Below are 26,906 nucleotides of genomic sequence, written 5' to 3' on the forward strand. Positions count from 1 at the left end.
AAAATCAGTCATTGAAACAGGCTAACCTCTTATGTGATTACAAAACAAACTCTTAAAAGTGCACCACAAGCAGTATTTAAAAGGGCTTGAACTTCTCACTTTAAATGAACTTCAAAATATGCTGCTATGTATACATAAAATAGATCATGCAATCTATCAGAGGAATAATGTTTTCAAGCTACTGTGAAATCTTTAACCTCATAGTCTACTGAGATTTAGATAACTTTCTTTGAACCTCATGCCATATATTGATTTAAATAGAAAAATCCAGTGGGCTCATTCTCCTGGCAAATTTATTATGATTTTATACTTACTGTACTCAAAAAGACGCCTAAACCTATGACTTCTCTAGAGTTTGGAAAATGGGCAATAAATGTCATCCACACTGCCATCTCTTACCAAATGCATGCTGAATTAGCCATTGTTAAAAATGTCCGCTGTCAGCTTAGCTCTACTTTCCTCCTGAGGATTGTTAAGTTTGAAGTTGTAATGCAACAAAGCCAGAATTTAGCAAACCCACACACATCATTGGTACAAAAGATAAATGCAGACTGTTGTGATAGCAAATCTCGTGATCTCTTCTTCAACGTCAGATTAGGGGTGACAGTTTTAAAACAAAAGACACTTGATCTTTCATTTCCCCCAAAATTGATGATCTCGGAATTTAGAGAAGGAAAAAAGCTATTTCACAAAGAATTAGTATTTTACCAAAAAAAAAAAAAAAAAAAAACCTTGCAATTCTCATATGTTTAACAGAAAAAGTGAGAATCTCTACATTTTTGAATTTATTAGTAAAGATACTTGGAGTTATGACACTTGTTCACTTTATGTTCCCATCCACTCTGTTCCACATTACCTCTACATCAGACACCTTCATGCGTGTCCCTTCTTTGCCCACAAAGATATCATCAATGTCCACAAGGATGTAGCGGTCAAGGGTCAGACAGAGACGCTTGCCAGTCAGGTAAGCAATAGCATCAACAAAGATGAGCTTGTGCAACCAGAAATTGAGATTATTACCAAAAAGTACCCTCTGGATACCATCATGGAGACCAAGATCCTGAACCACTGTGGCATGCAGAGCTCTGTGCGTAGTCAGGTGAGGGATTGACTCAGACGATTTGGTGCTGGCCATCAATACGGGTTCATAGGTTGTGTGATTTGACTGGAACACTGTCCAGTCGTCCCCAGGCAGAGGGCCCTGCTCCACTTCATTAGCCTGGGTAACATACAGAAGTGGGGCACTAGGATTGATGTGATAATCACGCAATCCCAAATTGGAATGTAGGAAGAGAGGAAAGCCTTTGAGCTGAGCACTAAGTAAGCTGTTCTCGTTTGCCTTGAAGAAACCGATGATTCCTACTCCATATTCTACACAGTATTTGTCCAAAAGGTCCCTGTTCCAGGTATCCAGGTTCACATATTTAAGGATATTCTCATAGATAATCAGAGCATAGCGACCGTGGTCCTTGTCCATTAGGGTGGGCATGTCTCCTTTTCCAGGAGCAATCTCTGTCCTGTATTTAAACCGACTAGATTCTAAGATGGCCACAATCTCTTGACCCAATTGGGAATAAATGCTTTCCACAAAAACTAGCACCACAGGGTCTGTGTGTGAATTGTCAACTGATTTTGTAAGCCTCCAGCTTGCCTGGGGTTGGATGAGGATCCTGTGTTGGTTACTGCAATCGCTGAAGGGAAGCGGGGGAGGTTCCTTGATTTTGGGACTGTTAGTGACATAGTAAGCCAGGAAGCACATGGAGACCAGACTGAAGGCAATGAGCAGCAGGATCAGTCTGTGGAGCTCCAACTGTCGCACATTCCTCACCACTTTCCACAGCTGAATCATGATGAGGTGGGCGGCTTAACCTTTTCTCACGTTTGGCACCTATCAAGCTGCCTTGATGTCTCCAGTGCCACCACCAGAAGAGCCAGTGGCAGCTCAAAGAAAACAAATGTAGGCTGCAGAGAGGAAACAGGCCGAAGTGAGCAGCTGCAAGACTAGATCCCCAGTGATCTGCCATTTATCTCAAGTGACCATGGCCTTCAATTCCCATTGCTCCCTTGAGCACTTCCTCCCTTTTGTTTCTCTGCTGGACGAGAAGAGTCCTAGGAACCAAGGAGGCTACATGCACTTGTAAGGAAAGGATAGGCTCTCCAGAAAACGAAGTAGTGCCACCAACGGATGAGCCGGCCAGTCATATGGCTGTCATTCCGAATTTGCCACCTGCAATAAAAAAAAAAATCTCAGATAAATTTAGGAGTTCTAGAAAGAGCAACAATGCTGCAGTGAAATGTCTAGGGCAGTGATGGCAAACCTATGGCACGTGTGCCACAGGTGGCACGCAGAGCCATTTGTCAGGGCACGCAAGCTGAGTTCACCCTTTTTAAAAGCCATTTTTCGCCCTCCCTAGGCTCCAGAGGCTTTATAGGAGCCTGGGGAGGGTGAAAAGAGCCTCCCCCACCCCGGAGGCCCTCTGGAGGCTTCATGAGCTTCCCTGAAGCCTCCGGAGCGCAAAAAAACGGCCCTATGGGCAAACTGGAAGTTCAGGAATGGACTTCTGGTTTGCTCGGAGGGTCATTTTGACTGCTCTGAAGGCTTCAGGGAAGCCTCCTGAAGCCTCCGGAGGGCTTCCGGGGGGCGTGGGGGGCTGTTTTCACCCCCCCCAGGCGCCTATAAAGCCTCTGGAGCCTGGGGAAGGAGAAAAAAATCATGCAAAAAACGGGGGTGGGGAGCGCCTGTAATGCGTGCATGCATTACATTATGGGTGCGGCACGCCCGCACACGACCCCCTCCCTGCGCTCCCCCCACTTATGGCATGCGAGCCAAAAAAGGTTCGCCATCGCTGGCCTATTAAAATCACACACATTGCTTCTGATATTATCAATAGAGTGGGACATAAAGAATGCTCAGCATTCCAACCTGCCACCCCTAATTTCAGGACTTTCATGTCTCCCTTGATGCCCTCTGAGTACATTCAAGTCTTCCTGGACTTTTCTGTGTTTCATTTTGAGCTGGCTACTAGCATATGTGACGTGGATTGGGAAATCATGCCTGTGACGTGCCAGTAAGGTGTACTCAGAGCAATTCCATTCTTAGCCTTTGGTGTAAAAATACTCTTTAGAAGATCGCTTAATGAATAAGGAAACATGTATACAGCTAGTCCTCACCTTAAGACCATAATGGAGCTTGCCCATTAGGAGTTTAAATTGTAACCATCGAAACATGTGACTGATCTACTTTTAAAACCCCTTTCTGCAGTGGTTGTTAAATGAATGCAGTAGTTGTAACCTGAGTGCTGCAGTGGTTAAGCGAACTAGTTGTTTAGGTGTTTTTTCCAAAAACCAGAAGTTTTTGGCAAAAATGTTGTAAAGCACAGTCATGTGACTTCAGGATACTGCCAAAATGTTGGCCAGTTGCTAAGTGCCCAGTTGGAACTGGAACGTTGGCACATTGGGGGTGGGGCACAGCCTAACTTGGAACGGTTGAAGGATCTGAAGCATCGACAACTACTGCAACTAACCAGAGCCAAGGTGGCGCAGTGGTTAAATGCAGCACTGCAGGCTACTGCTAGATCAGCAGGTCAGCGGTTCAAATCTCACCGGCTCAGGGTTGACTCAGCCTTCCATCCTTCCGAGGTGGGTAAAATGAGGACCCAGATTGTTGGGGGCAATATGCTGACTCTCTGTAAACCGCTTAGAGAGGCCTGAAAGGCCTATGAAGCGGTATATAAGTCTACTGCTATTGCTATATTGCTATTTCTTATTGCATAGAATTAACAGATTTTTCACACTGATATAGTGTTATTTTGTCATCAGAGTTGCTTTAAATTCATGCCATTAAGATTTATAAAAATTCCAAAAGAGTTACCACCATAAACTCAAACAAAAGGAAATGAGGAACTCTAGAATATCATCATCATGATATAAGCAAACCTCTTGGGTGTTATTTGTTTGATAACAGATGGTGCACCAATGCATTTATTTTGGGAATGAAATAATCATACAAATGATACAATATGTAATATCTGTGATGCCACAATGATATTGCTTAAACTTACTGTCCTCTATGGAATAACAGATTCTTTCTCCAGTAAAGGTCTGTTAAGTTAGATTTTACTCTTAGGTTTTCAAATTCATAAATCATAAAATTAATTCATGGTGAATAAGTTAAATACTGTACTATGAAGATTCTCAGTCATTCAGGTCGTGGTTGTCCTAAAAATGCTTTTTCAAGAGGCAACTGGATTTTCTGATTTTTCTTTGAAGATGTTTCGCTTCTCATCCAAGAAGCGAAACGTCTTCAAAGAAAAAAAAAAACAGAAAAAGTACCTTTGGGTTAAATACTAGTATAAAATCTTTAAATTGTAAATACATAAACTATTTAATAAGTACTAGTTGTTGGAAAATACTAGAAAGAAAAGGAAGTGCAGCAATAGAAACAGTAAAGGAAAATAAGATCATACTTTATGCCTCAATTCCCAAAGATGCCAAAGTATACAAAATTAAGAAAATCTAATCAGAAACAGATGTCCTGTGCCTTCAAAGTAGAGACTCAAATCAAGTTTGCAAAGCAGAGACCAATCCTGTTTAAGAGAAATACCCCATTTTACTTATTCAGCTATCTCCATTCTAATGGCCAACTGTAACACAATAATTTTTAACAGACTTCTAAAAAAATTAGAGGAAAATTTGCTTTGAGGCTATTAAGTTTTGTGTGGGAAATGTTAATTTTCATTCCTTCAAGATACCACAACTGCTTTAAATATGCATTTATAGACCGAGTATGGTTTTATTGGTAAAACTGATTTCAGTCTTCATTAGAAGAAAGAACTAATCTGATCACCATTCAATGTTTCTTGCTATAAAATCTGCCAAGCTAAGAAACTAACTATAGCAAATAAATGAAGCCAGGAATCTCATAACTGCTCACATTTAAGAATTTCTCTTTCACATAATTAAAATCTAACTAGTTAACAATCTTTTGTTTTATTTATACAACTTATGACAACTGACCCTGGAATTTTGGTCATTAAGAGAGATGCCCATATGAATGCCTCACTCAACAATCACAATTTCAGTTCTCCCCATTGAGGTATTAAGCAACCCTTAATGTTTAAGGAGGTGGGGGAGGTCTTGGGAGGTCTGGCCCTCACCAGCATACAGAAACCTGCTATGGGTCAGGAAGCCTCGGCTGGCTATGCTGACTACTGTGGGCGCCTTCTCCCTGACCTACCACTCCCAAGATGCCAGGTTGTCCTCCTTGCTGCATTACTCTCAAGGCTGGCCAGAAAAAGAACTTTGCTGGACAGAAAGCCAGCAAAGGCTATCTTCTTCAAGGCTAGAGAGGTTCTTTCTGGCCTTGATAAATGTTGCCTCTCTAGCCGTGAGGAAGATTGCCTTTGCTAGTTTTCATGCCCCTTGCATTGCCTGGACAGGCCTGTCAGCAGCTGCAGGTAAAGGGAAATGGACTCAGGTGTGGTGGGAGAGGGAGAAAGCCCAGGCTTCTCAAGAGCGGTGGAGCAGGTGAGAAGACCCACATGTTAGTAGACCTAGTCAGTTGATGCCCCCTGACCCATTGTAGGGCAAAATGCAATACTCCACTGGTTGTAAGGGTGGGCACGCTTTCAAATGCCCAAATATTCATCGTGTAACTGCTGGGGTGCTACAACATTTGAAAGTTCAAGTAGGCATCATAAATTTCTTCATTCAGCACTGTGGTAATTTTGAACAGACCCTGAATACATGCTTGTAAGTCGAGGAGTTTCTATGGTAGTAGTTATTTATGGTTGATTTCAATTAAAATATTTTACATTGCTTTTCTACTTTGCAGCATTCAAAATGGATTCACAAAATAATTAAAATTGGAAATGAAGTAAATCTCTATAAGAAAGATCAAATTGTTAGATACTCAAGCCTATCACAGAAAACAGATGAAACAAACTGCCTAATAAACTTCATCACCTCACAGTTTCTTTCAGCTTTTAAATTCATCTTACAAAGATTTTTCCTACAAATCAAAATACCTCAGAATTCTACGCTCATCAGACACACATCTGCTATTCAAAAGCAAGCAGATGTGCAACGCTGTAGGACTAGTTTGGTCAAATCAAGAACCAACACCAAGTGACTACATCAATTTGTGTCCAAGGACAACTCTTCATAGAAATGTTTTGTTCCAAGATTGCAAGCACAAGCAAGCATACACATGTTAAGTGCGCGCGCATGCACACACACACACACACACACACACACACACTTCATTAGACAGCCAGGCTTTTGAGACACCAACTCATCAAGGCCTTGCCAGCTGGCCCAGTGTTTTTACAGAAGTGTTGGGATGGCATCAATAATCTAAAATCAAGTGAAATGACCCCGTGAAGTATGATGCCTAGCAGCAATTTCTGTATTAAGATGACAAGACTTCCCAAAGGGCTCTGAGGAATCCTAAGAAGTCCAGATTTTCACGTGACCTGCCAGCTTAGCTATATAAAAGCCAGGACTGGCTAATTTTATATAAACTACAGTATTCTGAGCTCCTTCAGGATTGGGAGAGTTCTGCAGTACTATAAGCATTCAGCAGAATACTCTCCCCAGCCAATGAGCTAATGTATACAAACATTTGTAAATGTTAGTCAGCACACAAGAAACACAATTAAGTCAAACTTCCCAGCAGGTCTAAACTATCTTTTTATTCCTCTAACAGCCTTTTATCAACACCACATTAACACTGACCATCCTATCTAAATGTCTAGGACCTAATCAATTATCTCCAAGGGTGTTGAAAAGTTGCGGATATGTTCTCTCAAAAGACCCATTCTGTGATCTTTGAGAAGATACAGTGGATGGGTTTAACTGCCAGAAGATTGGTGAAGACAAATGCTCCTATCTCCAAAGATAAAAGGAAAAGAGAAGCAGAGCAGATTAGTCAGCCTCACATCTTATATCCTGCAAAACTGGCAGGAGACTTCTTTGAACATTTATAGAATAATTCATAACTTGGCAAAAGCCTGTGTGTACTTTTCCTTTTTTAAATAATTTTTATAGAAGATATTTTTAATAAAGTAAAAACCATGAAAGGAAATAAAGATAATAAAAAGAATAAAATGTGAAAAAAGAAAATTCATTTTTTTTCTTTCTTTTCAGAAACAAAGTTCATATTGGGTTTCCAGGCATTGATAAATGTAGTTGATGATCTTTAATCAAACAATTCAATTTTGCCACTTCTGCTCTATTTCTGTCATTACCAACCTTTCCTCCATTATGAGTATTACAGAATCTTTCCATTTTTGCACCTATCTCACAGTAATAATCAGATATATTTTTTAAAAAAACAATCTTCTTTGGCTCTTTTCTAAAGAAGAACTAACATTCAAAGCAACTTGGTTTTTTTAAAATATAAAAATGACCAGTTTAGTTTACCATGGAATGTGGGTTCAGTAAGACAACTAACAGAATTTATACAACATCCCAGAACAGAAGATGGCAAAATGTGGGCTGAATTTTGCTACTATTAGCTGGATGCAGAGCTGGCTGAACCCAATTAATCCTTTACCAATGGTGGTAAAGGAAGGATTCAGTGACATAGAACACAACTTCAGCTTGCTTCTTCCCCTTTCTGGTGGACATAGTTCCAGGTATCTACCCACCATCACATTTTGTAAGAATGCTTCTGAGGTACACACTGGAGAATTGTTTGAATTTGGGATTATGCTTGAGACCAGCACTTAGCTTCTCAGTGTGGTCTGGCAGCTTCTCATTTTTTAATTGCACCATCATATTTCACAGTACATTATTGCACAACAATAATGAACACAGTCATCATAGAGCCTTAGCATGCCAGCCAGCCTTGTATTCATTTTATTCAGCTGAGAATAAAAAGTCTATGAAATTTCATTCTCATCACTAAAAGCAGGAAAAAAAATGTCTCCCTTTTCTTTGTGAATAGATGGAAATATTTTACTTTGCCACCAAAATGAAGAATCCTTTAGTAGAAGAATTTGATTAAGCTGTCAATGCCTGCAGAATGAATGTTACACTTCACAGCAGAGATCAGTTCACTGCAAGAGACACCGGAGGCCCTATGCTCACTTGGGATTTTACTAGTTCTACAATTCTAACAAATCAACCCAATGAAGGCCAACCAAATTATCATTTTATTCATAGTTGGGCATTTAGATGATGTGATTTTCTTGATCAGTGACAATTTGCTCTTTTGATGCTGGGTTTGCTTATTACCAGGTGCAGGGAAAGTTAATTTTTGTAAAGATTTTATGGAAAAAAAAAACCCATAAAATAAGAATGTAGTTTAATGCTTTGTAGAATCTGATGGCTCAAACATGGCTGATCAGTTCCACAGGGTCGGAGCTGCCACCGAGAAGGCTCTCCTCCGCGTAGTTGCCAGTCGACATTGACCGGCAGATGGGACTCGGAGGAGGCCTAACCGGTGAGATCTAATAGGTCGTGTGGAGGTAATTGGCAGTAGGCGGTCTCTCAAGTATCCAGATCCACTACCATGGAGGGCTTTATGGGTGGCAAGTAGCACCTTGAAGCGCACCCGGAGATCGACAGGTAGCCAGTGCAGCTCGCGGAGGATAGGTGTTATGTGGGTGAAACGAGGTGCACCCACAATCGCTCGCACGGCCGCATTCTGGACTAGCTGAAGTCGCCGAATACTCTTCAAGGGCTCTCCAGAGGTCATCGGTCAATGCGACCAAAGCGGTTTCTGTGCTGTAGCCAGGCCTGAAGCCAGACTGGAATGGGTCAAGGTAGCTAGCTTCCTCCAAGGACCGCTGGAGCTGAAAGGCCACCACCTTCTCAACAACCTTCCCCACAAAGGGGAGGTTGGAGACTGGACGATAATTGTTAAGAACGGTTGGATCCAAAGATGGTTTCTTCAGGAGGGGTCTCACCACCGCCGCTTTAAGTGCGGGGGGAAAGACCCCCTCCCGAAGGGAGGCAGTAACAACCGCCTGGATCCAGCCCCGTGTCACCTCCCTGCTGTTAGCAACCAGCCAGGAGGGGCACGGGTCCAGTACACATGTGTCTACCTTCCAAATGTTGGCAATTCCCCCCCAGCTTGGTATTGTCTGCAAATCTGATGAATTTCCTTTCTATCCCCTTGCCTAGATCTTTTATGAAGATGTTGAAAAGCACCAGGCCCAAGACAGAACCTTGAGGTACTCCACTGAATATTTTATCCATGTAGATGTAGCTCCATTGTAGCAACATCCTGAGTCCAGTTGGTCAGCCAATTGTGAATCCATCTGGCGGTGGTACTGATATTCCACATTATTCTAATTTTACCAAGAAGTAGGCTGAGGTCTACTTTGACAAATGCCTTACTGAAGACAAAGTATACTATATCCACAGCATTTCCCTGATTCACTAATTTGTCACTTTATCAAAGAAGACAATAAGGTTTCAATCAGAATAGAGATGGAAGGGACCTTGAAGGTCTTCTATAGCCCCCTTCTCAAGCAGGAGATCCTATAGCATTTCAAACAAGTGACTGTCCCGTCTCTTCTTAAAACCTCCAGTGATGACGCATCCACAACTTCTGAAGGCAAGCTGTTCCACTGGTTAATTGTCTTCACTGTTAGGAAGTTTCTCCTTAATTCCAGCTTCTCTCCTTGATTAGTTTCTATCCATTCTTTCTTGTCCTGCCTTTGGAAAATAAATTGACTCCCTCCGCTTTGTGGCAGCCTCTCAAATACTGGAATGCTACTATCAAGTCACTCCTAGTCCTTCTTTTCTCGACTATCCAAACCCAAATCCTGAAATTGTTCTTCATATGTTTTCATCTCCATACTTTTAATCATCTTTGTTGCTCTACTTTGCACTTTTTCCAAAGTCTCAATATCTTCTTTGTAATGTGGTGACCAAAACTAAATTCAATATTCCAGGTATGGAATATTAAGGATTTATAAAGCGCTACTAATACTTCACATGATTTTGATTCTATGCCTCTGTTTATGCAATTTAGGATTGTTTTAGCTTTTTTGGTTGCTGCCGCACACTGTTGACTCATGTTTAAGTGATCATCCACTAGGACTCCAAGGTCCCTCTCACAGTTACTATTTTTGAGCCAGGTTTTGCCTAACCTGTACTTGTACCTTTCGTTTTTCCTGCCCAGATGTAAAACCTTGCTTTTCTCCACATTAAATTTCATTTTGTTGGATAGGCCCATTGTTCAAGTTTGTCAAGATCTTTTTGGATCCTGAGCTTGTCTTCTGGGGTGTTGGCTATTCCTGCCAGCTTAGTGTCATCTGCAAATTTGATGACTTGCCCTTCTATTTCCTCATCTAAGTCATTTATGAAGACATTGAAGACTACTGGGCCTTATGGAACTTTGTGGTGGTACCCCACTATTTACTTCCCTCCCTGTAGATGTAGTACTGTTAAGGGCTACTTGTTGAGTACGGTTTGTCAGCCAGTTACAAAGCCTTCTAGTTGTAATGCTGTCTATCTCACATTTTTCTCACTTACCACAAAGTAGATTGTGGTCTACTTTGTCAAACACCTTGCTGAAGTCTAAATATACTATGCCCATAGCATTTCGCTGGTCTACTAATTTAGTCACTTTGTCAAAGAATAAAATAAGATTGGTTTAACATGATCTGATTGGGCTGTAGTTTCCTGGGTCTGTTTCTTTTTATTTTATGAAAATGGGAATCACATCCGCTCTTTTCCAATCCTCTCTGGTAGTTCCCCATTGCTCCAAGATTTTTTAAAGATTTGATACAATGCTTCTGAGATAATATCTGTCAGCTCCTTTAGAACTCTGGGATGTAATCCATCAGGTTCCGGTGATTTATATTCATCAAGGTCAGACAATCTTTCCATTTTCTTGCTTATTTTAATTTTTATTTCTAGTCTTTTTTCAGTTATGTTTTTGGTAGGTTGTGCTATAGTTTCCTTTTTTTTTTATGTCTGCATGATTTGATTTTAACAAATCCACGCTCATTTCCAGTAATCACCTTGTTCATTTCCACATCTCACAAATCCTATGCTTCTGTCTTCAGAATGTTTTTTTTAATAGAGATATACATTATTTTGTAAAAGAGGTGACAATTTGCTAAGTTAACTTCATAGCTACCATAGAAAAATATGGCATTAAAGTTTTAATAAAGCAATATTACGCTGCCACAAAAAATGAAGATACTGCTTGGTGATTCTCTTAAACACAATCTTTGCACCTTGGCCCCAACCACCTCTTCCCGAGAAGATATAGGTGCATCCTGGGTTTAGCCAGAGACTTGAAAAGAAGAAAATGTAGGGATAAGATCACCAGGCTACACTAATAGATGTTATCTACAGAAATACCAGAATCCATCATCCTGAGAAGTGCTGCTATATCCACCTTTAATGAACCACTCTCATGGTAGTTTCTCTCCTGGTATTTATCATGCTCTTTGGATATCTAATTATGCCATCATATTCTGTCAAGCAGACACTCTCTAGAGTCTCCGGCAGAAACCCAGCTGTGGTCAGACCTGGGTTTTTTTTCCCAGAGAAAATAATCACAGATGTAAGAGGAACAATATACCATTCAATCTGTAAGATTTGCACCAAAATAAATTTTAAACTTATATCTTTCAATTATTTTGAATAAAGTTGTACAATTAGATATGATTACTCAACATTGTTTAATCAAGGTCAACAAAACAAAACTGATGAGCTGGAAATGTTCACAGTTGTCTGCAAGACACGTTTCTAGAAGCTGCTTTTAGTGACAATTGGTGGTGAAGCTCAGCTTGCAACATACAGATGTATCTTTATCCAGCATATAAAAGACCTTCATTATATTTGGATAAATGGCATATTGACTATTAGCTTGAACATTTTTTTTATCTAGGAGGTAGTCAGCAATTGCTGGATTTTTTTAAACACCCATTTCTAATTAGATAAAAACTCTCTTTGAGAAGAAAGCAGTTTCCCATCATTTTCAGGTGTATCATTTCCTTCAGGGCATATTATAAAGTCAGACTTGTATGTTGTGACTGCTAATTTTATAGCCCCAATCTTCCTGAATTTTTCCTACCAGTTCTCAGTCTTTTTAATGAAAGCAATTTGCTTAAGATATTCAAAGGAGAAAATCCTGTTGGTGAAATTCTCACAACTGGGAGGAACTGGGAGAGGGGGTTCTTGCACTTAGGAAATGCCTGCACTGCACGTCACGGTGTAGTCTCTTCCTCAGGACCCTGCAACCCTCTTTGCTCCTCAGGCTTCTAGTCAAGCCCATGTGAAGGACTACTCAGAGGACACTCCGCCAATAGGCCATCTTCAATAGTAGCGCTGCTCCTCCTGCTGGGGAGGGGGGGGCATTCCTTGATAAATTTGAGAGAATTTTAAAGAAATCATTCACCCAATTTCTATGTTCAATTTCTATGTTTCTACTGTATGCCTACTTCTCATGGAGAATTTTAAGAGATCATATTGCCCAGCTCTGATAGTTTATTTAAAACATTAAATGTGGAAAACAAACTTTTTTGCTTGACTAGTAATCAATCAGTTAAATCAAATCAATAAATATAACCTCTGCACAGACATTTTTATGGCCACATCTAATGTATCCTTTCCCAAGCCATTATCTCCAGAGTAAGTCTGCTTGGTTATTTCCAAAAAAAAATTCAAATTACAGTAATTATTTAAAAAATTATAATTCTGAGGAAAACTTTGCTGTTCTAGGTCTGAGAAATGCATCCATAGTACTTCTCAGAATGCATAATATTCTGATAGAATATCAGAATGTTCTATCTGTTCTATCTTTCTGTAGCTGATACTTAAGTAGCTTTGAACTCTGGACATGCCATTCAAGGAAGCACCAGGGCAGGCCTTTTCAATAATGTTGAAAACAGAAGTCTTTTCAAAAATTATGGAAAAATGAAAGCATTCCTTTGGAGGGTATGTTTAATAAAATAACAAAAAGAAGCCAGCAAAATAGAAAGTAATCTGCCAAGGCCATTACCAAGTCAAAACTCAGGAAAAGGTTCTTAATTCAAAAGAAAAATTAGTTATTCAAAAATAGATACTTCAAAGATGCTTATTCATATAATACATCAACTTATTTTGTTCAATGATTTTTTAACAGATTGTATAATCATTTTTGTGTAATAAAAATATAACCATAATATGGCATGTAAATTTGGATTGTTTGCTCAGTTTCTTTTAAGTGCTGGCATTTTCATTTCATTTTTTTTTTTTAAATCCTTTGGTGGGAACTAAACTTTATTTGCTAATCACTGACCTTCCAAAGGTCCCCTACTCTGGACCACATTTAATTCATTTAGCCATACTAATCTGCTCTATCTTTATGTTATGTACATAACATAAATAAAGAGAGCTAAATGTTGCATATCAGAGAAATGAAAATTTTCACCACGTTTTCAAGACTGGCTGGATGAAAATGTGGAAACAACTACTTAGCAAAAAAGTTCAGTTACCAAAGATTACTAACCAGGCAACCTACTAGAGCCCATTCTTTCTCTTCCTTTTTTAAATGTTGCATTCTATGGTCACAAGAACATATCCAAAGATGTCATAAGAAAACAACAGCAAACAGAAAGCAAAACTGTCTTGTTGGATTAGGCAACAGATAACAACTACATTTGTCAGTGACTGGAAGCCTTTATGGACTTTTTGTTGAAAAAAAATTAAGCCAATCACAAAAAGCACAATGTGCGAAGAAGGGAGCAACAATACAGAGAGAGAGAATAAACTAGAAATCCATGTATTACTGATGTAAAGAAAATTAGAATACTTTTAAAATAACTTTTCTTTTTTCGCTTTCACTTTTCATTTGGAAAACCAGTCATTTCTGTCTACGTTTTAAGATAAATAATCATCACAATTCCATTTCTTCTTTTTTTCTGAGGAGAAACTTCCTTTCTCAAGGCTGATAGAACTAAGGTCAGGCAAAAAGCAAAAGACCACTAGATTTCTGCTGCAGCGGCTACAGGAGGCATTAGGAGTTAAATTCCTCCATCCTAGTACTCCTTGACCTCTCTGCGGCTTTCGTTACCATCGACCATGGTACCCTTCTGCGACGACTGCGGGAGGTGGGGGTGGGAGGCACTGTCTTACGGTGGTTCTCCTCTTACCTCTCGGACAGGTCGCAGTCGGTGTTAGTTGGAGGGCAGAGATCGACCCCTAGGCCCCTAACGCAGTGTTTTTCAACCACTGTGCCGTGGCACACTAGTGTGCCGTGACATAGTGTAAGGTGTGCCGTGGGAAAATTACTTTATATATAGTCAATATAGGCACAGAGTTAAAAAATTTTAACATTTTCTAATGGTGGTGTGCCTCGTGATTTTTTTCATGAAAAAAGTGTGCCTTTGCACAAAAAAGGTTGAAAAACACTGCCCTAACGTATGGAGTGCCGCAGGGTTCGGTCCTGTCCCCCCTCCTCTTCAATATCTACATGAAACCGCTGGGTGAGATCATTCGACGGCACGGGATAAAATACCACCAGTATGCAGACGATACACAACTGTATCTGTCCACCCCGTGCCAACTCAACGAAGCGATGGACGTGATGAGCCAGGGCCTGGAGGCTGTTAGGGACTGGATGGGGGTTAACAAGCTTGTTCTCAATCCAGATAAGACCGAGTGGCTGCTGTGCTTCCCTCCCACAAATTGGCCAAGTGTTCCATCTCTCAGGCTGGGGGGTCAAATTTTACGCCCCTCAGATAGGGTCCGCAACTTGGGAGTCCTCCTGGACCCACAGCTGACTCTTGAACACCATTTGTCAGCTGTGACCAGGGGGGCATTTGCCCAGGTTCGCCTGGTGCACCAGTTGCGTCCCTACCTGAACCGGGAGGCTCTCACAACAGTCACTCGTGCCCTTGTGACCTCTAGGCTGGAGTACTGCAATGTGCTCTACATGGGGCTGCCCTTGAAGAGTATTCGGCGACTTCAGCTTGTCCAGAATGCAGCCGCGCAAGCGATCGTGGGTGCGCCTCGTTTCACCCACGTAACACCTATCCTCCGCGAGCTGCATTGGCTGCCTGTTGATCGCCGGATTCGCTTCAAGGTGCTAGTTGTCACCTACAAAGCCTTTCATGGTATTGGATCTGGGTAATTGAGAGACCGCCTGCTGCCAATTACCTCCACTAGACCAATAAGATCCCACAGACTAGGCCTCCTCCAAATTCCATCAGCCGCCCAGTGTCGACTGGCGACTACCCGGAGGAGGGCCTTCCATGTGGCTGCTCCGACCCTGTGGAACGAACTCCCTGTGGAGATTCGTACCCTCACCACCCTCCAGGCCTTCCACATAGCCCTTAAAACCTGGCTGTCCCGACAAGCCTGGGGCTAAAGACTTGCAGCCCCACTCCGAATGGTATGATTGTTGTGTTTTTTAGCTGTGTATGATTTTTATGTTTTGTATTTTGTTTGTTTTTTCTCCCCTCCCTTGAATTGTGAGCCGCCCTGAGTCCCCTCAGGGAAAAGGGCGGCATACAAATAAAGTAATCTAATCTAATTGGCTTAAATTTAAAATTAAACTTAAATTTGGTGGCCCAGACAGAATTCTTGCTGGGATGATGTTGGAATTGGAAGAATCAGAGCAGTAAAAATCAATTTGTTAAGTGTTAGTTTGACTTAAGAGACTTGTACTAAACATAAAAAATACAGAAGCTAACATGTACATCTTTTAATTAAAGTTGTATATCCTGTAACTGCACAGATTTTAGTGACCACCTGGCACATGTTTCCTGTTATTGTTTTTTAAAAAAAGAAGAGGCATATTTGCAGCACCTTGAGCAGCAACGCTATTATCAAGCAATGTTTACATTCCTGCAAACTTCTCAAAGTTTTGCAGTAGAAAAAGTAGGCATTACACTTCAGAATCTACTGCCGCAAACCTGAACACAAGGTGCTCTACCCTTTTACCTTTCTTTCATTCCTTCCAGAGGTGGGTTGCTGCCAATTCGTCCCGGCGAATTGGTAGTAGCGGCGGTGGGAGACTCTGCCCAGCCGCCTGGATGCTTCTGTGCATGCACAGAAGCATTGCGTGTGCGCGCGCCCAAACCAGTAGTAAAAAATAGGCAACTAACCACTGATTCCTTCCCCTTTCTCATATCTACATTTTCTTTAATAATAAAATAAAAACGCACTTGTAAACAGACACATGGTGCTCACAGTCCGAACTGCTTTAAGAATTCTACATAGGATTCTCCTCTCAAAAAGGGCCAGGAAGTGAAGAAATAGTAACAAATCAGTTGTGCTTAAACGGTTTAGCTTAAATCAGTTGCGCTTAAATACATGACAGCATTCAAACTGCTTTTTTGCATCTTGAACAAAAAAATAAGAAACTGAAGCCGTAATCTAAAATTATTTGCCCAGCCTAGGTACATTACCTAAAAAAATGATTTAAATGTTTCTAGCATGTTTAAGGAAGTGTAGTTCCTGAGCTGGAGCAAAAAATACCAGGAAAAACACTGAAGTGGTGTAGAGATAGTTAATTGAACTATTTTACCACTCCTTAAAAAGTCTAGCAGAAATTATTTTGCTCAGACTTTCCAGATCATTTTTTCTTCAACATAATTAATTGCTGATCTTGAACTTTTTCATCATTAAACTTTAAGCCAAGCACATTCTTCCTCTTCCTATTGACATTCTTTCATTGTCCGTAGTGGCTCAGCAAGAGGGGCTGTAGCTCACCCGAATGCTGCATAAATGATTCTCCAGTTTATCTGAAAAATTCTAGAAGTGGCACACTCAGGTTCACAAGCACTGTGAAGCATTAAAAATATTTTTTTAAAGAATCTAGATTGAGACTTTCCATTCTTCTGTATTCATTCAGATAACATTCTTTTAATGATGATTAGAATCATTGGTATTTGCTTCATTTTCTATAATATTTTTGGATACAAGTTTTTCCTAGATTTTGTTTCTCCCCTAAAAAGTACCAGCTTACAACATACACTATGTTAATTCTTGAATAGCTCTGGGGGTTTTCTGTGCATGACTCAAGTACAGTAGATGATCACACTTAAAAATAATGTTGACTGAAGAAATTATAAAAATCTCCATGCATGTACATGTTTATATGAAATGAAGATAGTTTAGCTCAGTTTTTACATCTAACCTGTTGGAATTTTCTCATGCTGAATACAGAGGCGGGACTGATTTTACTATATAAGTATTCCTGATAGTAGCCTCTGGGTAGTGACTACTTTTACACCAATATTGCTATTGGTATCAATGTCATTTTACTATTGGCAGTGTATCAAAGGTCCCTCCTACTTTTATTCTCAGAACAAGCTTGTGAGTTGAACCAAAGTCACCCCAGGAATTCCACCTGAAGAAAGTACCTACTTTATAGCTATCCAAGTTCCAGACCAACATTTGCGCCATTGTTCCACTGCTTTTCCTTGATGGTAAAATTTTGCTCATCTCTGAACAAACTATAGTGGAATGGACACAATCTTGAACACAGACTGGAGTATTCAAGATTTAAATTATTGGGTGAATCGCTATCCTTCAATCTAAGCCACTTCTGCTGTGACATTAAAATTGAGTGTCAGGAATTTGCATTGAGTTTGTAGGAGAAATTTATACAACTCTGCATATTAGTAGATTAAAACAGTAATTGGAACAGTTCATATGGTCAGACTATAAAGGCTCACACCACAACAGTAGAGATTTTATGAGAAGGCAAACAAGATCTCCCTCCCCCTCTTTTCACCATACTCTCGAAATTCCATTTTTTCTCAGACCGCAGAGAAACAGTCCAACTGGCTAAACATATTTCTCTTTTATTGAAGTACTGCTAACTAAGTGTCATGCATATAAAAAGTATAAAAAACTATCCAATACTTCAAAAAAAATCCATACACCTTCAAAAGTTCTTCAGTAGAGGAACATTTTAATGTGAGAGATGAAAGTCCCCCCCCCAAAAAAAGAGGAAGATCTTGATATTTCTTCAAATATAGATACCAAACAGAAAAGAGGGTTTTAACCTATGGTGGTGAGCTCTTAAGCAGTAGGATTCAGCAAGTGCCGGCAATTCTTACCTTTTGGTCTTAATCTTTTGGGTCAAAGTTACAAGCCTTTCAAAGGAAAAACAAAACAAAAACATGATACCTTAGGGTAGGTGGAATTCTAGATGATGGTTCATGCAGCTTATCCTACTCAACACTGAAGCACTGTCATTTTAAAACAATTAAAATGTGCCAGTATCTTTTAAAGTCAATCAAAATACAGCTTGTAAAAATCTACATTGAATACATGTATGGCATTAATTAATATGACCAACTCATCTCTCTTGAACATGTAGAAATTCAGCTGAGAGTTTAAAAGAAGGAAGAACAGAGTTTTTTAGGCAGTACAATCCCAATTACCGTAACCTTTTGCCTAGTTTAATTTTCAGTCTTGAGAGATAATACTAACTTGTAGTAGCTGTCCAAGCATATTGATAAGAAAACAAACTGATATCCCAAAAGTGCAAATTCATTGATAGTTGATGGTGGTATGTCTGGAGCACTTTCTCTTGGTAAAAATCTCTCCTATGGAATGATGGCCAGGCTTACAGTGGGGGTAGTGAGACAGAAAATTCTGGTTGGCTGAATTACAGGAATGGAAGTCCTCACTCTCCTAAGCCAAGTGGCAGGTCGTAATTTCTCAATTGTTTAAGTGAAAAGCATCCCTGACATCTTCAAGCCTAATTAAATCACCTTTTGTCAGAAAAAAGGAACAAAATAAGGCACAGATTTAAAACAACAAGAAGCAGCTCTGCCAGGAGGCTTACAAACATGGAATTTATTTTGTATTTTAAAGCATTTATTTGTTAGTGAACCAACCTAGAAACTTTTGCTTTTGGTATGTGGTAAAAAGAGGGCTGCTTCTCCCAAAATAACAATTGGCATTAGTTGTTAACTGCAGGTTCAAGCATAGTTCCACCCTCTGGTCTCAAGCTTGGAGTTGATAATTCTATTCCATTTGCTAAAGGTGGTAATAAAGATGTAATATCAAAATCAGAAAGCTCAAAAGGAGCTTGCTTAAAAATAGAAATATGTTTTCATAAATAACACTTCATCCTATAGTTCAAAGCCTCTTTCTCCCAAAAGCTCATCAAGTATCAAATTAAGACTGTATCCCCCAGGACCTCTGTAGTCCAAAAGCAGATGCCAATTAGCAACTCCGGAAGTTACCAGTCTGACAGGAAACAACCTTGCTGTGGGAAACTTCCAATGAAAATACAGCAACATAACCTCAAAAAAACCTTTGAAATACCAATGCAAATCAAAACTCTGAGAAGTAGATAAAGCCTCTGCATTACTACTATGGTGAAGTTGATTTTAGGTGAATTGGATTCTCATACTGCACTCAGTTATGTCATTTGCTAACTTTTGGCTAAGTGCAATATGAGAACTAAACTCTGGCTTAATGTAATATGTAAACCCAGCCCATTGTTATTTAGAAGTTAACAGTAAAAAAAAAACTTAGTTTACAATGATGTACAAACCTAAGCATTGACTTGAAATTATAATTTTTCTCAAATGATGGGACCACTATGTTTGAGTTATGACTGGCTTCCCTACAAGTTCCATACAGTACTTCTTGGAAAGTTTTTCTATTAACTTTCTATAAGACTATGAGCCACAGCTTTCTTCAGGAGGGCCATAAAATTATCACCATATAGCTAAATATTTATATGTATTTTCATTTGAGCATAAATAATATAGGACTGAAGAATGCCATCCACACCTCCTCTTAAAGAAGAATGGGGATTATAGGTAACTTTCTAAATAACTTTGAACACTGAATATAGTAAGAAAACAGAAAACCGAACTTAGCTTGATATAGAGGCATCTCACATATTTCAGCCATATATACCATATTGTCTAAACCACCCAGAATTAAAAAAAGATATATACATATCAGTTAAGCAGGGCCAATTTAACAAGAAATGCAATTTAATTCTGAGATCAAAAAATAACTTACCTTTTTTTATCTATCCAAGAATGCATCACTACCAGAAATGGAGCCCCAAGAAATGGGTAAAAAACAGGATGTTTTTGTGTGTTTGGTAAAATGTGCATGGCTCGCATGTGAAAAAAACCCCAACATGCATGTAAACATTTAAGCTTCAGCTATCTCCCTGGCTGATGTTCTGCAGTTAAATCTCCAGGATCTTCCCATCCTGGCTGCTTTCATCCTCTGAACTGAAAGCACAATGCTCTCAGCCTCTCTTTCAGATGCCTCTGACAGTCATTCTCTGGCAAGCGAAAGCTCAAACAGCCAGCAGAGCACTGTTTGGAAAGGAAGGGAGGTAGAGAGATGAACGATTCTCACCATTTATCAACCTCAGAGCTATTCAGCAACCTGGCTGAATGCAGCCAACATTGGATTCTCCATGGTAACCAGAAAGTGGCAGTAGGTGGGAAGAATGCAAAACACACACACACACACACACACCATTACACTACTACACCACAGAACTGGTCTGAAAAATATAGGATATAAAAATTTCAAACGTCAGCTTATATCTTCAGCCAACATTTTTATCTGTATATCTTCTCCCTTCCCTGCAGAAAAAAATATTATGGAAAAGGAGGAAATACATTTCCTGTTCAAGTACAGGAAAAAAGCAATTTCCTGCTTTGTTTACTTCTAATAGAAAGTGAGCTGTCTCTTCAACTATTATTGATTATTTCGAGTTTCTCTTAGGAGTAGTCTATAAAAAGGGAGAAAAACCCCTAATACATAGATCCATCTATGCTTTGTTGATTCTCAGTGAAGTTAATTTTATAGTCAGAGTATCGGTTTAATCTATGTTGTAAAAAAATAAATGGCTAAAAATCATAGGCTGATGGTCAGGCATTTTTGCTATAGATGGGATTATTACTCTATAGGTTTTAGTACCGTATTATTTCACAGGCTCTGTCACATGTTGATACTTTTCTTGAAAGATGCTGTGCAAGTGCCTTTCAGGAGTGCTAAATTAAATGTTTCTGTTCATTTTCTTTGAAATTCATCAAATGCAGAGGTTCACAATTGCTTACAATATTCCAAACTATAAATTACAAAATATGTAGTTTTGAAAAGTAAATATTAAAGATACTGCAAGTTACAATTAGAGTTAAGGTAGTCCATATTTGTATCATAAAAACAAAATCTATTTTAGCACTATGCATGTTTATTAAAAATTGTTTCTATGTCTATGGAGATTCTCAATCATATAGGTTCTGGTTGTCCCAGAGGTGCTTTTCAGTTGGTGGGTTTAAATTTATTTTATTACCGGTTTGCTTGTGCGTGCGCTCACACTCTGGGCGGAGCCTCCCGTCGCCGCCACTACTGGTTCGGCTGATCCAGGGTGAACCGGAAGAAACCCACCTCTGGTGCTTCCAAAAGGCAATTTGACTTTCTTGTTTTTTTTCTTTGAAAATGTTTTATTTCTCATCCAAGAAGCTTCTTTAGTTCTGACTGAATGGTGGGGAATAGCGAGGAATTCCATTCCCCATCATTCAGCCAGAATTGAAGAAGCTTCTTGGATGAGAAGCAAAACTCTTTTCAATAAAAGAGAGGAAAAGAACAAGAAAGTCCAGTTGCCTTTTGGAAAAGCACTTTTGGGGCAAATTGTTTGTGTTTTGCAGATTTGAAATAAGTAAGACTTTCTTTTAAGAGATGGGGAAAGTGAGGGTTTCTAGGTAATACTAAATCATAATTCTTAGGAACACCAACCAACTTTATTCTCCAGTCCTCCTTAAAGTGATTAAAAATGACCTTGCAATATTATCATATTTCAATTTATTTGATGTTATCTCAAAAAGCTTTACTTACACAGGGAATCAGAACAAACTGCAAATTTTGGGAACAGGAGTCTTCTGAATGATACTGAATTACTTTTAATCATAATTAGAACATAGAAATAATGGAGGTAGAAGGGACCTTGGAGGTCTTTAGTTTAATTCATCACATACATCAAGAGGGACCAAGAAACCCTTCATTGTTTTCATTTTCTATTTGCCTAAAAAAGCTACTCTGTCATTAATGCTTCTCAGGCCCTTTCCTTAAAGAGACTCGTCTGCAAAACCCATGTAGAATATCGAGGAAAGCCCTGATAGCGTGGCTCCTATTCAGTACATCCATATTCAGAAACTCCATTATAACAAATGCGGAAGTTTTTTTCTTTTTTTCTTACTGCATTCTTGTGTTCTGCGATGCATGCATTTATACTTCCTCCTTTTTCCAGCACCTTGAAGCTACAGGATATGAAATTAATTTTGAAGGAACCAAATTCATCTCCAAAACTGAACACTTCAACAAGAGAATTATTATGGAAGCTATTGAAATAGAGAAACACCCCCACAACATGAATAAACGTGACGATACCTCCTGCCTACTAGACATCTGGAAACCAGCCCTAGTCAACAAACAAGCCCCATCCAGCACCCAGGGCGTTACAACACAAATCAACAACGGACACACAGCAAGCACCAATCAGCACCAATCTACCAATCATGTTACAACCACAGTCAATCAATCCATTTACTGAAACAAAGCCAGTACTCCACCACCCCAACCGACCATGCTTTAAGCCGATACAGATTATATATATATATATATATATATATATATATATATATATATATATATATATATATATATATGTGTGTGTGTGTGTGTGTGTGTGTGTGTGTGTGTGTGTGTGTTGTGTTGTATTGTATTGTATTGTATTGAGGCCTACTGTAGACAAGACTATGCTTATGAAGGCTAATTTAATGAAAATGATATCTATCAAGAAAAAAAAATAAAGAACATTATTCTTTTAAAATATCCCATTGAATGTACAAGTCTGCTTCTTCAGCTTTTAGAAGATTGTGCTAGGAGTTGCAGGATCTATCTCAACCTTCTCATCTACTAAATACTATGCCCAACACTACCCTAGGGCACTCTAGGCATGCTAGCCCCTTAACTTGTATGGCATCCTGGAGGCATCCATGCAGCCTCCATCTCTTCCTTCTTTTGCCCCAAGACCAAGTGATTCTGTATAATTTCTCCAAATTTCAGTAGCAAAGTGCTTTTTTTTTTTTTTTAGAGATTTTATTAATATTTGTAGGCCGCCCTTTTCCCTGAGGGGACTCAGGGCGGCTCACATAAAATCAGGGAGGGGGAATACAGACATTGACATAGAGACATATAATAAAATAGTAAGCAACATACATTCATCATTCGGGAGGGGCGGATATCCTTATCCCCAGGCCTGACGGGCTAGCCAGTTCTTAAGGGCTGTGCGGAAGGCCTGGACGGTGGAGAGGGTACGAATCTCCACGGGGAGCTCGTTCCAAAGGGTCGGGGCTACTACTGAGAAGGCCCTCCTTCTTAGAAACAGGATATATCCAATAGGGCTAGGATTAATGAACAAACAAATGAAAAATACATAGAATAGACTGCATGCTGTTCCTTTTGTAATGGAAAAAAGGAAATTTAAAATAGAGTAATATAAAGACTTACTGATCTTTTAAACTGAACTATTTTCTAATGGTTCAAATCCTTTTCATAAGCCTCTCCTGGACATGTTCGGTTATTAGCCACTTCCAGAGGAAAAATATTTATGCCTGTATTGATTATTCAGAATTGTGTGATATTTTCCCCCTTGTCTCCCCTCCTTACATTTTTCTCCTACTTCTTGAGTGTAAATTTCAACATATTATATTATAACATAAAGACAAGACAAAATGGTTCTGAAGTGGTGGGGAGGGATCCACGTCATTTTACAACATTTTTTGTGAAGGAAATGGAATTTTCAATATAATATCCTGTTTACATTTTAACCAAACAAACATTTTATCCAAAATATGCCAAACAGGAAATCTGGGATAACTAAGGCAAAGGATTCATTCAGATCCTTAATTTAAATAACTCTGATGCAGTTGTGTACAGAAGGACTTTGCCTGATGATGCTTAAAAGATAAGAGCGCTGGGGGAGAACAGGCCAATGAGTTGCCCAAACTGCAGGAAGCAAAGTCAATAGAGAATGGCCTTTTCGAAAACCTCTCCCTCGTCAGGAGCTCACTTTGTATAGAAAGACAGACCTTCCCTGATCTGAACCAGGGTCAGCTCTAACTTGAAAAAATCAAACCCAAGAATTTTAAGTTTGAAAAGAAAATGAAACTCTACCAAGAACCTTCATCACTTATGAGGCAGCAACCTGGACCAAGTAAGACAGACCTTCTGTTCAATCGCCTGTTGCCATTTTTCCCTCACAAAAGATACTCCTATTGTTACGAGTTGCTTTAGAAATTCCATTTTGGTTAGTGGTTACAATTATGCCTTCCTCCAAACTCCACTGAGGAAGCATAATGGGAGTTGTAGTCAAAGACCGCACAAGAGCACTAGGTTGGAGAAATCTGCTTTCTAAAAGCTTAAATGACTGCATGAATTTCACTTTTACCTAACATTTCTGCAGATGTTGGTAAGAGTAGCTGGACTAATACAGTATGCTTCTGTATCTAATCAAAGTATATTAAATCCAAGAACTGCAAATACTGAAAGATAATACAATACAATCAAATAAAAACCTATACAGGGAATAAAGGGTGATTTTATCTGGGTAGCTTCAACCAGGGGAAGCTGCCAGAATCTCTCCCACATCTCCATCAGAGAGAGGTTTAGACCCAGCCACTCAAAACCTCTTTAACCTATCTGGCTAAATGATGCCACTTCATTTGTTAAAACATGTGCACAACTCAGAGGTCATTTAGTCCAAATCCCATGTCTAAAGCAGACTCCTACAGCATATCTGACAGAAGGCGATCTAATTGCTGTTGAAATCCTTCCAATGAAGGAAAGCCTTCCTCCTGAAACTATGTTCTTACTAAGAAAAGTTTTTATATCATCTGTGTGTGTGTGTGTGTGTGTGCGCGCGCGCGCACTTTTGAAATTCAGGTAGCCTTCAATTTAAGACCATAATTGGGGCTGAAAAATTAGGTGTCAAGTGGTTCAGTTGTTAAGTGAGTAATCATGGAGATATACCTGATCTTACGTCCTTTTTGTCTTAAGCAAGACATCATATGGCTGTGACTTGAAATCTTTCCTGGTGTTTTCCCCACTGACTTTGTTAACTTTCTTTGTTGGAAGCCATCTGGGAAGGTCACAAATGGCAATCACATCAGGCCGGCTGCTGCAATTGCCATAGGTGTGAGCCAGTTGCCAAGCAATTGGATTGCAATTGTCTGACAGCAGCGATGGCCAGCCATAAGTCACTTTTTTCAGTGCCATTGTAACTTTGAATGGTTGCTAAACAAAAGGTCATAAGCTGAGGACTGTAATTCTTTTTTTGTTGTTGTTTCTGCTCCTATTTCCAGCTTCTTATAATCTTCCTGAACCCTAAGGCTGTCCTCCAAGATTCTCCCCCCCCTTCTGCAAATTTGATAAACATATTTTCTATCCTCTCATCCAGATCATCTATGTTCAGGGCGTAGTATTTATTACTTGGTGTATTTCTGTCCTAACTTGTCTTGCCGTATTCTGTAGTGGTCAAGCACCGGGTATGATCTCATTGTTTTCTTATCTGTATAAAAACAAGGCGACTCTTAACATTTTTGGCCCCGTTCTGCAGGTCAAGGACCAAATTAAGTTCCTTCCTTTCCCATTTCTACTCCTGCCTAAATTGATTCCTGAATTAGTCAACTCTTTCCTAATAGCAGAAGGCAGAGACAGGAACCGGTTTTCAAGAAATCTTGCTAAGTTAGCACAGTAGAAGCAAAGGAACATGGCAAAAGGACATATGAATATTTATCCCACTGGCACTGAGCCGTGAATCACATGGGAGTGTTCCCTGGGCTGTTACCCCCCAGTCCTACTGGCCATCGGGAGCTCTAAGCCTTTGGCAAAGCATCAATCACAAAGGTCGACTCAATTAGCATTCTCCTACAGAAGCAGGAACAAAAACCAGAGTTACAGAGAAAAGCTGAAAAAATAAACATCTCTAAGCAGCCTCTGAAGCCCAACAAAGGAACAACAGAATGAACAAGGGCAATTTTATATTGCAATGAAATTTCCCATTTCCACTTATCTTTTTTCCATGTTATTAACAATATGATCAGACATAATAAAATGCAAACTGGTGAGCTGTAATGAGTAAAATATACGCCGAATCCTAGTTTTAATTTATATTTTCATTTTAAATTACATTATATCGATGTAATAATCTCATGTTATGTTAATATTTGCTTTGCAACAAACAGATCCTATTTCTATGCAACACAAAATGTATCTGGAACTCTTCCATTGGCCATAACATTTCATATTTTACCCTCTCACTCTGGAAAGGCAGAACTGGAAAGGTTAGCATTCTCATTCGAAGGGCTCATATATATTTCATACGCACATACCTTCAGTAGCAAAAGTGAGGTGTTAAAATTATTTTTATTAACACAGCACAAAGCAACAATATCTGTCCCAATTAAATTACTCAAAACACTGTTTCACAATGTTTGCACTGTACATGTGATGTGATGTGGCACGGCAGTAGGTGAAAAGCAAGCAAATCACACACGAATCGCAGCTACACATTTGGTTCATGCAGTCTAACAAGCCACACTGTACAGGAACTCCTTGACTCAGAATCAATCATTTAACAAAGTTACAACAGCACTGAAAAGTGACTTATGACCAGTTTTCGCACTTACGTACAACTGGGACGGTATCCCCATCAAACTTTGGGCACTTGGCATGTACTCATGACAATTACAGCGTCCTGGGGTTATCTGAACTCCATTTGCAACCTTCTCAGCTGGTTTCCAACAAGCAAAGTCAGTGGGGGAAGCTGGATTCATTTAATGACTGCATGATTCACTTAACAGCTACAGTGATCTGCTTAAAAACCATAGCAAAAAAGTTGCATGTTGACACGTCTCACCTTCCTTAGCAACATAAATTCTGCTCCTAACTGT

The 26,906-nt window shown here is 39.5% G+C and overlaps 1 protein-coding gene across 2 annotated transcripts in view; it reads right to left on the bottom strand.

Moving 5' to 3' along the window:
* NDST2 (N-deacetylase and N-sulfotransferase 2) overlaps positions 1 to 26,906 on the bottom strand; it is a 72,666-nt gene that overhangs the window by 21,574 nt on the left and 24,186 nt on the right. For both annotated transcript variants that reach the window (XM_014060533.2, XM_014060540.2), the window contains exon 2: positions 857 to 2,227. In XM_014060533.2, coding sequence (XP_013916008.1) covers positions 857 to 1,849 — 993 coding nt within the window. In that variant the 5' untranslated portion in view covers positions 1,850 to 2,227. The remainder of the gene's footprint in view (positions 1 to 856; positions 2,228 to 26,906) is intronic.

Source organism: Thamnophis sirtalis, unplaced genomic scaffold (genome assembly GCF_051295495.1).
Source record: "Thamnophis sirtalis isolate CommonGarterSnake01/CBP01778 unplaced genomic scaffold, rThaSir2_p1.2 scaffold_15, whole genome shotgun sequence".
Lineage (NCBI taxonomy): Eukaryota > Metazoa > Chordata > Lepidosauria > Squamata > Natricidae > Thamnophis > Thamnophis sirtalis.